The 12030-nt window shown below is 34.0% G+C and overlaps 1 protein-coding gene across 1 annotated transcript in view; it reads left to right on the forward strand.

Annotated features, from left to right (window-relative positions):
* Positions 1-12030, forward strand: part of Mms22l (MMS22 like, DNA repair protein) — a 109011-nt gene that overhangs the window by 1063 nt on the left and 95918 nt on the right. The window contains exons 2-8 of the mRNA XM_028780643.1: positions 102-227; positions 1983-2032; positions 3817-3904; positions 4001-4181; positions 6978-7068; positions 9128-9258; positions 10018-10131. Coding sequence (XP_028636476.1) covers positions 102-227; positions 1983-2032; positions 3817-3904; positions 4001-4181; positions 6978-7068; positions 9128-9258; positions 10018-10131 — 781 coding nt within the window. The remainder of the gene's footprint in view (positions 1-101; positions 228-1982; positions 2033-3816; positions 3905-4000; positions 4182-6977; positions 7069-9127; positions 9259-10017; positions 10132-12030) is intronic.

The raw sequence follows: 12030 nt of genomic DNA on the forward strand, positions 1-12030 counted from the left end.
ATATGTATATGTATATGTATATGTATATGTATATGTATATGTATATGTATATGTCATGTATAGTCTGGATTCAAATGGTTAAATCATCATTTCCATTACAGGTTAATTTTAGATCTTGATCCATTACCAACTAATTTTGAAGAGGATACAGTAGAACTGTTTGGCATCCAGTGGGTTACTGAGACAGCACTAGTCTATTCATGTCGAGAGCTCTTTCATTTATTCAGGTATGTATGTGTTTATTTTTAACTCTAAGGCTGTCTAGTTTTATATTGCTGGTTTTTCCACTACTGATTACCAAAGCATCAGGGAAATTGCTCTTGTTTTGTTGCTTTGTTGGTGGTCTTACCAGGAAACAATCAAGCAGTAATGACTGATAAATAATGGTTTTAAGGAGTTTATATTGCTTATATTGATAAACAATCCTTATCAATATATTTGTGAGTATGGGCACACATGTGTGATTCTAGAGATCAAATCTAGGCTATTGTAAATGTTAGGCAAGCATCCTACTACTGAGCACTGAATAGCCACACTGAAAAACTATTTATGTATGTGTATAATGTACATATTCTATATATAACACATTGTATATGCATTTTTTGTTTGTAAGACAGGTTGTCAACTATAGTCAATGTGTAGCCTAGGTGGACCTAAACATGCTGGAATTACAAGCATGAACCATCATGCCTGGCTTTCTTTTTTTTCATCATGTTTCAAAGATAAAGATTTAAACTATATTCCATGAACCCTCATAAAGAGATGTCAGTGTATCTTTGATGTATTATATGTTGTAAATTTTTTTTTCTCTTTAGGTCAACACAAAAATCAAGTTTATGAATGTTTTGAGTACCTGTATGTATGTGTACTATATGCATGTGTGATGCCCACAGAGGTCAGAAGAGGGCATTGGATCCCATGGAATTGGAATTTTGGATGGTTGTGAGCTACTACCGTACATACTGGGAACCAAATGCATGTCCAAAAATGCATGAGCAAAAAGTGCTTTTAACTGATGAGCCATCTCTCCAGCTTTGTGTTATTTATTGGGAAAACAAGCTGAGCAATTTTTCTGTAATTCTAAATATTGTAGTGAAGTTGGTCTTTATCCAAGAGAGTTTGAAGGCAAATGGAAATGATGAAATTGGATTACCATCAGGAATTAAAATGAAGCATCCTAATAGCCTTACATATATATTTTTTATTTATGTATCTGTTTTAGTTTGGTTTTCTATCACTGTGATTAAAGACCATGACAAACGCAACTTGTGGAAAAAAGGGTTTATTTGGCTTATAGGTTTCAGTTCATCTCAGAAGGCAAGACAGGAGCCTGGGTGTGGAAACTGAAGCATAAACCACAAAGGAATGCCACCTTCTGACTTGCTCCCCATTGCTTACTCAACCTGATATATTATGCTGTCTAGGGCCACTTGTCCAGGGATGACACCATCCCCAGTAAGCTGGCTACCTATATCATACCAAACATTAATCAAGAAAAGGCCCAAAAAAGAAAAGGCCCTTAGACTTTGCTGTAGGCAAGCTGATAGAGGCATTTTCTCAAATGAGGTTCTTCTCTCCAGATAACTATTTTGTACCAAGGTGACTAGGTATTAATTAGGACAGTAATCCTTTACATTTTCTGAACCACTATACACAGCTGTATGATACAATTTAACATAAAACTTAACCCTACAATGTTTTATATATCTTAAGTTTCCTGAAGATAGTAATTGATATTGAAGTCTGATTCTCAAATAGTTCCTGTGATCTATCTTCTATACTTTTGTAAGTTTAAACAGAGATGTATTTTTATGCATTGTGTATTTTAAAATTTATGTCTGAAGCTGACTTTTAATAAACATTACAAAGTGAATTATAACAAAAATGAATTGTTAGTTCCATAGTGCTAGAAACACAACCCATGTAATTGCTATGTGCTTTACATTATGCTAAAGTTTACTCTCTTACATTTTTTAAATCAGGCAACAGATATTTAACTTGGAGTCCTTGTTACAAGTCAACTGTGATTTTGGTAAGTTTAATATGTATTTAATTACACAAAAAGAAATACCACTCTATAGACTTGCATATAAAGTTCTAAAGTGTAACTGGAATTTCATAAAAATATGAAATGTTATATCAGAGGGTCATGATATAGTGTATTTGGTATTTCAAAAGAATATGACTTTTAAATGTTGTTATAACTGATATTTATAGTATTGTTTTTCAACTATGTAGGATTTAAGGTAAATTTGATTTGAAAAAACCCTAAGCTTTACTGAGAGAATTATTTCTTTGGAGGCGATGAATTGGTTGGAGAACATAAACACAAGATAAAGAAGTTAACAGACTTCTTAGGACTCTTGATCTTCTTTTCTTGCTTTCTACGTCTGCTTCCTTTTGACATTTAGTGGATTGTTGATTTAGTGGAGTAGTGTAGGTGTCTTTTGAAGGAAGTTGAACAGCAGTGTTTTTATTGTAGGCCAGCTGCTTCTCCTTGTAACAATTTTAGTGCAATGTAGTATTTGGAGTCCTGACTTTGTGTTCAACCTAGGTTTTAAACTTAGCTAATAATGTGTCTCTTATGTAACAGTTACGCTCTTATTGGTTGAGTTCTTGTATAGTTTAAATACCATGATGCATATTAAGTGTTTATTTGTGTCTGTCATACTGCCTATAAATAGAGATCATCTGGAATGTGTTTTTGGTCAAATAGGTTCATTAATTTATCAAAACATTGAGTAAATGCACATGCATTTGCTGATATGTGTAAGATGTAATGGCTATGGGGTATTCTGGATTGGATGCTGTTAAAGAGCAAAGGCAATTGGATGAGCCACAGGAAGGAAGGTTGGGAGGGTTTTTAGTAATTAAACTGGGCTTAATAGCATAAAGACAAAGATGTTCCCTGTGGTATGTGATTGCATAGAGCCTTATTTCTGTGTTCAGACATGATTATAAAGGGTTGACTTTTGTCACTTCACTATAACCACAGAGAAGTACTATCTTATTTTTGTATTTAATGAAGGTTGTTTATTTTCCGGCATCAAAGTCTACCTGTTATTACCTGCTAGTTGTTAACTGTCAATTTATGTAGTAATTTGTACTTTTCAAATTTGCTAATTAAGAAATTGAACAGTCCTAACTAGTGTGCAGTTTTATAGAGTTGTTTCCAATGTTCTTTAGTCTAAGGCAGTGTGCTCTTGGTTTCTCTTAGTTTTGGTCTCTTATGTATTATAATACTTATCAGTGTTTTGCATATAGTAGCAATGTATATAATTCTTCGTAATGTGAATGTTAAAAAAATTGAGCAAAAAGAGTGACAGGGGATGCGTTTAGGAGAATTAGTGAAAGATTATTTCATATATAGATAATTAAAAAGAGTTTTGATTTCATTATGAATATAGTTAGTGACCTAATATTCATTTTGACTTGAGAGCAACAAGAATTAATTCACAGGGCTAGACAAATGGCCCTTAAGCAGGTACTACTCTTGTGGAAGAACTGAATTTTGTCTCTAGTATACTATTTTGGGCAGCTCACACCCACCTGTCACTCAATTAAAAGAAAAATGGTATCGTAAAGAATTCATATTTTAAGCAAGTCTTGCAAATAGATTATAGGAAGGTGAAACAAAGTCCTATTGTGGGTTCTGTTGTGGTATGTGAGATAGAGAAAGTAGGTTATTTCAAGGTATGTTTGTTGTAAACTTAGTAAGACTTACAAGGTAGATTTTAAGTTAAGCCTGTAAAAAATTTTGGCCATTGCTCACTGACAGTGTTTAAGCTATCCTTGATAGTATCTGTTTCCTTTTAGGGAAGATAGCCACCTTGCACGCCAAAGCAGACAGTATTAGACAGCAATGTGTAGTGTTTCTTCACTACATTAAAGTTTTCATCTTCAGGTAGGATAACAGATGAGTATTTTTATTGTTTGATTAATATCTGTGGGTATATTCACACAGACTCCTGTATATTTATTCTCTCTCATGACTTTTTAGGTATCTGAAAGTACAAGAAGCCGAGCGCCACAGTCTCCCTGCCCATCCCTATGAGGCTTTGGGAGCTCAGCTTCCTTCCATGTTGGTTGATGAGCTTCGTGGATTACTTCTATATATTGGACATCTAGCTGAACTTCCCAGTGTTACTCTAGGAGCATTTGTAAATCAAAACCAGATTAAGGTTTGATTAGTTTATTTTTTAAATTATCCAACTTTTTTCTCCTCCAAGAAAAAGTATTATTCAAGAATGAGAAGAACTTGTACATGTATGGCACGAAATGAAACTCTGATCTGCTTGTTAGTTATGTCTTTTTACTATATATGTGCCTTACCTCAGTCTCTCCAGTTACACAGCTTCCTTAACTTCCAAGAGATATGGGAAGAATTAAATGATTGGTGCCTCAAGTGTATAAAACACTACCTGTATCAATAGCTGTTCTCCATTTAACAGTGTAAATGCTTAGAAGTTTCAAATAAAAATTAACGTGTTTGAAATTTCTGTCATTCTCATTGATAAAGGTTTAGGCAAATATGTCATATATTATAGTAAAATTTAAAAAAGAAAGTTGATCTCTCTCTCTCTCTCAGACAGTGTCTTATGAATCTGAGGTTGGCCTCAGGGTGACCTTGAACTTCTGATCCTTCTGCCATTTTTCCCCCCAAGTGTTGAACTTACAGACCCAAACCATCATACCCAGTTTATGAAACACTGGAAATTGTCCTTGGGTCTTTATGTATGCCGGCAAAGCACTCTACCAACTATATACCCTTAGCCTCAAAGGAAAATTATGTGGAAAAATGCACTTTCACATCTGCACCTTAATATCCCAGCTTAATGGTATTCATAGTGTTAGGTTCAAGCCCACGTCTATGTATTCCTATCCCTTAGACTTTTTTGGGACGTGGTTGGTTGTTTCAAATATGCCTCTTTTCTACCAGTGATAAACACTTACTCTGAAGTTTGATTTTTTTTTTTAAAAAGGTATTAATATTACAGTCTAGCTTATAGGTAAATAACAGGTAAATTCTGCATATTAAAATTGGAGCATATGTAAATGAGAAGTTATGAAAATTTATGAGATTCTTTGAACTTTTAATCCCTTTTATTGTATTTGGCTTTACTAATATCAGTAACTAGGTTTTTAGTAACATGATACTAGTCAAAATTTATATTTTGGTGGACTTTCATGTCAGAATATCAATGTTGAGATCAATATTTAAGAATAAAAGTGTTTGAAAATAACTTATAGGTTAATGTGTTTAATACAAAGAGAGCAACTCAATACTTGCTTTTTAAATTCTGTCATATGATAAAGTTATATGCGTAGTTTGCAAAGGAAGGATAATTTCCTTTTTTGTTTTCTGTGTATTGGAGTGGTTGTATTTTCTTAATATCCTTCAAATGCATAAGAAAATAAACATGAATAACTTATATTAGCAGAAAGTAGCCTTTGTTCACAAGAGTCTTTATCTGAGATCTTTGTAGACATTTTGATTTGGTGGACTTGAACTAGTTTATTTGAGGTCTATAAGATTATATACTAAAGCAGGAGAACTTCTTATTCTTAAAATATAAAATATATACAAAAATACTATTCTGCAATGAAATAATTTTTAAAAATGTAAGATTTTTTTTATGTAGCATATTATCTTGTGTACATATGAAAACCATTTTAGTTACTATTTCCAGCTAAGCATCCAAAATACTTGCATTACAGATATTACTTATTAGATCTTATACATTAAAAATAGTTTCTTCTATTTATTTGTTGGTTTTTCTTCACCAATTAACCTGAATTTTCCAGATGATTGATTGTGGGTTCCTGTGTGTGTGTGTGTATGTGTATGTATTTGATTATATTTGTTGATTCTCTATTATGTCATTTATGCTGGTAAAAAGCACTTTGGTTTCTACATTTATAGCTGTCATTAATTTCTTTTAAAATGTGTAGGAGGCAGGGCTAAAGAGATGCCTCAGAGGTTTAAGAGCATGGGCAGCTCTTCCAGAAGACTTGGATTTGATTTCCAGCAACCACATGATGGCTCACAAGCGTCTATAACTCCAGTTCCAGGGTATCTGGTGCATTCTTCTGGTCTCCATGGTCACTTCATGCACATGCTGCATATGCATACATGCAAGCAAAACACCTGTATACATTATAATTTTCAAAATATGAAGGGAAATAGGAAATCTGATACTAGTTTCTGTAAATGAATGTGAACACTATTAATGGGTTACATTTTCCTCATTGATTTGAGATGTCATATTTATTTATCTCTTCTCTGTTCTGCTGCTTGTTTTCTCTCCCTGTTCTACTATGTTATTAGTCTAGCATTTTAGTTTGTTTGTAATGACAAAGAAAAACCCTTGTCATTTTTTTTCTAGGTATTTCAGTAGAACTTGTTAATGTTACTTGTTTTTACAGTGATACTCAGTATTGACAGGTGGTAACCCAGTGTAGCTAAGAGCTAAAAATTCTGACTTGATTTCGATAGAATTGTTTGAATGCTTAATCATGGATTGAGAGATAAAATTCTTTAATTTTGTGAAGATGACTGTTTGGTTGGTTTGATAATCTGAAGTTCACTTTTTTATCTCTTATCATTCCTATGCACTCACTATATATAACTTACTTTAATATGCATTAAAGAATATTTCTTAGATAAGTCTAAAGCAAAACCTGTATCTTAAAGATTTCTTTGCAGCCCCATGGCTAAATAGAATCAGTGGTTGGTTCGAAGGGGTCTGTACTGTCTAGTCTATTCAGCCATCTCAAGTGTGTACTTGTATTAAACCAGAAAGAAAAAAATGTATTCTTTCAAGGATCTCCACTGAAAGAATTCTCTAGTCAAAGACAAGTTTTTCCCTGAGATTTTGAATAGTTGGTTCTTCATCTGTGTGCATGGAGTTCTGTGATGTGGTACAAAATACCTGTGGTACAAAATTTTAATTCATTCTTGGTAATGTCATTTACAGCTCTTCCCTCCATCATGGCATTTATTACATCTCTACTTAGATATTCATTGGCTGGTGTTGGAAATACTGCACATGCTGGGAGAAAAATTGAGTAAGTTTACGATTTTCTGTCTTAATTCTTTTTAAAAATCCTAAGGATTGATTGATTGGTTGATTCTTTTTAAAAATCCTAAGATTGAACTATTGACTTTCTGATTGATTGATTCATAATTTTAAAATGGAATTAGCTGAGTATACTGGCATATAGTCTATAATCCCAGCTCAGGGTTAGCTGAGGCAGGAGGATCATGAGGATAGCTTAGATTATATGCTAAATTCTGGGTCAGCCTGAATTACGTAGTAAGAACCTGTTCAAAAGAAAATAAACAATTTTATTGCATTATAAGTACTTAGTGACGTTTAAAGAAAAAAGTAGATAAGAAGTGTTCATGCCTCTTTTTCACTCAAGGTGTCCATCTTTCATTTAACAAATTGTGTGTGCATGTGTGTGTGTATCGGGACAAGGTCTCTGTTTCTTTTTTTTTTGAGAGTTTTTTTTTTTTTTTTTTTTTAAATCTGTGTAGCCCTGGCTGTCCTGGAACTCCTGGTTGCCTTAAACTGACGGATATTCGTCTGCAGTGCTACATTTAAAGGTGTGCAGCAAAACTGTCTGGCTGAGACAGTCTTTTACTGACTTAACCTGGACATGCCATTTTGGCTAAACTGACTGACTAACAATTCCCCAGAGTTGTCTTTCCCTACAGTTGGATTATAGCCCTTGCTGGCTTTTGCTTGGGTGCTGGGGATCAGAACTAGGGTTTCTGTAGTGATATAGCAGCACTTTAACCACTAAGATTCCTCCCCAGCTCCCATTTAGCAGCTTTTAAGAGATCTGCTTGTGAAAGTACCTGTGGTTCAGTTTTCCAAGGCTGCGTGCTTCAGATCTACTACAGTTATTCAGCCATGTCTGCTTTTTAACAATAGATTTTGATTTTTTAATATTGTAAATAATATTTCCCAGAAGACACATATACATGCAGCTTTAATTTGTATACATGTTCTGTAACGTATTTCCTTAGACATAGAATGGAGCATTGAAGTTTTGACATTAATTATAGATTATGTTTTTTTACTTCAGACTCTTGCCAGTAATGGATTTATGTTGCTAATACATGGAAAGAGATACCAAATGTCTCTTTTTCTTCAATGGCTTTTTGGTTATCAGTTAACGTCAACATCTTTACATAATTTTAATCTTCTGTTATTTGCTTGTCTTTTATTTTTGCAGATTTTCTAATTTTCTTTTAGAAGCTTGTATATATGGATATTAATCTTATACTTCAGATGCTGTGATATATTTTGTTAATTTGGTCTTCTTTTTCTAGAGATAAGCGTTTCACTTAGCTATTTACCCCTGGCTGACCTCAGTATGTAGACCAGGCTGTCCTGGAACTCAAAAAGATCCACCTGCCTCGGCCTTTAGAGTGCTGGGATTAAAGGCATGTGCTATCATACCTGGCAAATGCTATGAGTTTTTTGTTTGTTTGTTTGTTTTAGTTTGGTTTTGGTTTTTAAATTTTGCTGTTGGCATTTTAGTTTGCAACTATATGTCAGTTCTTAGCTTTTGTTTATGTATGTATATAACTACATAGACAAAGGGCATTCACAGATATATAATGACTGTATTTCATCTATTTAGAACAATATTCAAGGGCACACACTGTTTTGTAGGTTATTATTTTCCTTGGTTATTATTTGTTTTGGTTATTATTTTCCTTGGTTTGCTCTGTTTTATGCCACAAAACAATTATAAGAGGTCAGCATACCAGCATTAGTTAAAAAAATCTAATGTTTTAGCTCCTTTGTTCTTAGAGTTGTAGATGAGTACTTTTTTGTGTTTTTCTTTTATTTTAAAGTGACAGGGCAATAATGCTTTTCAAAGATGGCCTCATTAATACAAGAGAAATTAATTAAACTGAATATAGAATTAGAAAAGATTTTTTGGGTAATACATGGACCCATTGGCTATTCTCAATTTTAATTTACTTACAAAAACCCAAAAATCCTAACTGTATTTTTACTTTAGAAGAATCTGAAGAGGTAAAATCTTTTTTTTCTTGTGAGAATTATACAATCTGAGGTTTTAAAATAGAATTTATTTTATTTTGCAGAACAAGTTGTTTATGGTCGTCAGTTTATTAGTCAGGCAGGTGACAGTTTAACCAATGTCAGTCTCTTTGAAGAACATTGTGAACATCTTTTCTGTGACTTAATATGCCTGTCACTCAACAGATATGACAAGGTAATGCTTTAAGAGTTATTAACATTAATAGTTTCTGTGTTAATGTTTCTTTTTTTGTATTTGATTACTAATATCTGGGAGCTAGATGTAGCAAGAATTTTGATATAAATGTTTACAATAGACTTGAATTCATCTTACATGTTAATTTTTAAAGTGGCACTTTAAAATAGTAAGTACACATTAATGTGGTAATGTGTATTGATAAGCATATATATTACATAATGCTCAAATCAGGTTAAATAGTTATTAAATCCTTTTCATTATGCTAAAAACATTCAGACTGCTTTGTTCTAGCTTTTCAAAATCCATAGTATGTAACTTCTCATTGTACATCAATGTACTGGAACTCATTCCTGCCTCTGTGTGTGTGTGTGTGTGTGTTATGTTAGTGTGTTAGACGGAACAGATACAAGTATGTAAACTGACTGAGGTTCATTCCAATATATATTCAAAAGAAGTGTTGAGTAAAGAATGTTATACTAGAAGATTCTTGCACTAATATCCTTTTTACTTTCTTTAGCTGCTATTACACTGCTGGGCCTATTTGAGTAGTAGTGACAGAACTTATTTCTAACAGAATCTTAAATGTGTACTGTTTGACCAATGATTGAAACATTTTCTTTTTTGTTTCTTAAACTGAAAATCAGGTTTATCATGTAGTTTGGTTGTAAAGGAAACTTTTTCTTAAATAGAGGACATATTTTAACTCTTTTAGCAATCATATATGTGGCATGTAAATAGCTCTGCTTCCTTTTGTAGGTTATGCCTTCAGAAGCATTAATGATTAGTCACTACCCGTGCTCCTGTGTTAAGGAATTATGGGTTCTACTTATTCACCTTCTAGACCACAGAAGTAAATGGTCTGTTGCAGAAGTAAGTTGGAAAATTGATTACTTGTTGTGACTACTTTGTTGAGGAGAATGACTGCTCAAAGCATACATAGTATTATATTTACATACTAGAATATTCTGATGTATTAGCCTGTATCTTCCAGAGCATATGCATTAACAGAATATATAAGGACATTATAAAAGATTGACTAACATAGTTATAGAAGCTGATCCTGGTGTGTATGTGACAAACTGGTGACCCAGGAAAATGGTCTACACAAGTTACAGTCTGAATCTTAAGGCATGAAAGCCTGAGAGTCAGCAAGTGTAGTCTCATTTCAAATTTTGAAGGGAGGGGAAAAAAATCACTACACCAACTTGAAGAAGTCTTCCTTCATCTGCAGGGCAGCCTTTAAATTTCAGTAAGAAGTCTGGTTAAATGGAGAGATTCACACACATTAAGAAGGGCAATCTGCTTTTGTGAGTCTACTTATTTAAATGTTAACTTCAGAAAATTTAAAATGTGTATCCAGAATAACATTTAAACACTGTATGGGGACTTAATGCCTGATCAACTTGACACAACAAATATTTATGTGTGTGTACACATAGTAGAATGAGGAAGAAACCTGAAGTAATATGATTTCCCTAATACATTGTGAAATGAAATGAACAGAATGCAAAGGATTATAGTATATCACCTTTTAAGTAGGAAATCAGAGAAAAGGGTGTGTGAGCACATGTACTGGTATACTCAAAGAAATACTGGAATGACAAGAAGCCATGGGCCTTGGTGAATTAAAACCATAAATTGCTGGGTGCTATGTAGAAGTTTACCAGCAGTGGGGCAGCAGCCAGAGATAGATCTCCTCTATCTATCTCTGCCTAGTGGCTCTGCACTAGGGAACCTGAGGGGTTATTTTCAGAGAGCTCTTCTGAAGTGAAGCTGGAGTTGCTGACTTCCCCTCAGAAAAGCATTTCAAGATGAGGTAGGATGAAGCAGTAGAGTTGGAGGGTCTTTTGTTTTGTTTTTTAAGATTATAATTACATTATTTCTTAACAAACCCTCTTATCTATTGTCTAACTGTCCCCTTGCACCCCTGCCTTTCTCATTCAGATTCACAGCCTCCTGTTCTTTATTGTTGTTTCATATATCTTTGTGTGTAATGACACTTTTCTCTGGGGAAGACTGTTTTCCCACTATTACTATTCCTTAGTTGCCTGTAATTCTTTCTGTAGGGTTGAATCCTCCTGAGCTTGCCTCCGTCCACATTAGTATGCCTCTTGGTGTCATCCTGTTCCGATTGTGTTTAGGCAGTCACATTGATGACAATTCATGGGTGTAGCTTCTCTGAAACAGCAAACTTCCTGTTTCTCTGACTCTTAACAATCTTTTCATCACCACCATCCCCTTCTGAAATGATCCCTGATCTTTAGGTGCATTAATTTGTTGTAGATGTTCTCGGATGGGACTGGGCTCCATCACTTTGCATTTTTTTCAGTTGTGCTTTTTTGTAATAGTCTCCATTTGGTGGAATGATAAGTCTTTTTTAGCAGAAGTGAGAAATAGATGTATCTGTGAGTATGAGAACAAAGTTTTAGAATTAGTTATATATTAAGTATGGGGCAATTAAAATTTTGTCTCCGATTTATGACTACACTAGCCCAGGGAAGTTGGCTAGGTTTCTAGTACCAGTTGTGATTTCCTTCTGAGTGAGTCTTAAGTCCAGTTAGAGAGCTGTTGGTTACTGCCAGGGTATGTGCACCAATACCCTTATGGCTATCATCCCTATTGGTTGTTGTAGTTCATAGTTGTCATAGCTGGTAGAACTATTGGTTGCTGCCTTCTATTGGAAACTAGTATGGAACCTTCTGGTATCATGAAAGCTAGTCCTTAGGGAGGAGGCCTTTGGGTCAGATTGATGTTGGGTCCTTTGGCCCC

This window comes from Grammomys surdaster, unplaced genomic scaffold, assembly GCF_004785775.1.
Source record: "Grammomys surdaster isolate TR1022 unplaced genomic scaffold, NIH_TR_1.0 97, whole genome shotgun sequence".
Lineage (NCBI taxonomy): Eukaryota > Metazoa > Chordata > Mammalia > Rodentia > Muridae > Grammomys > Grammomys surdaster.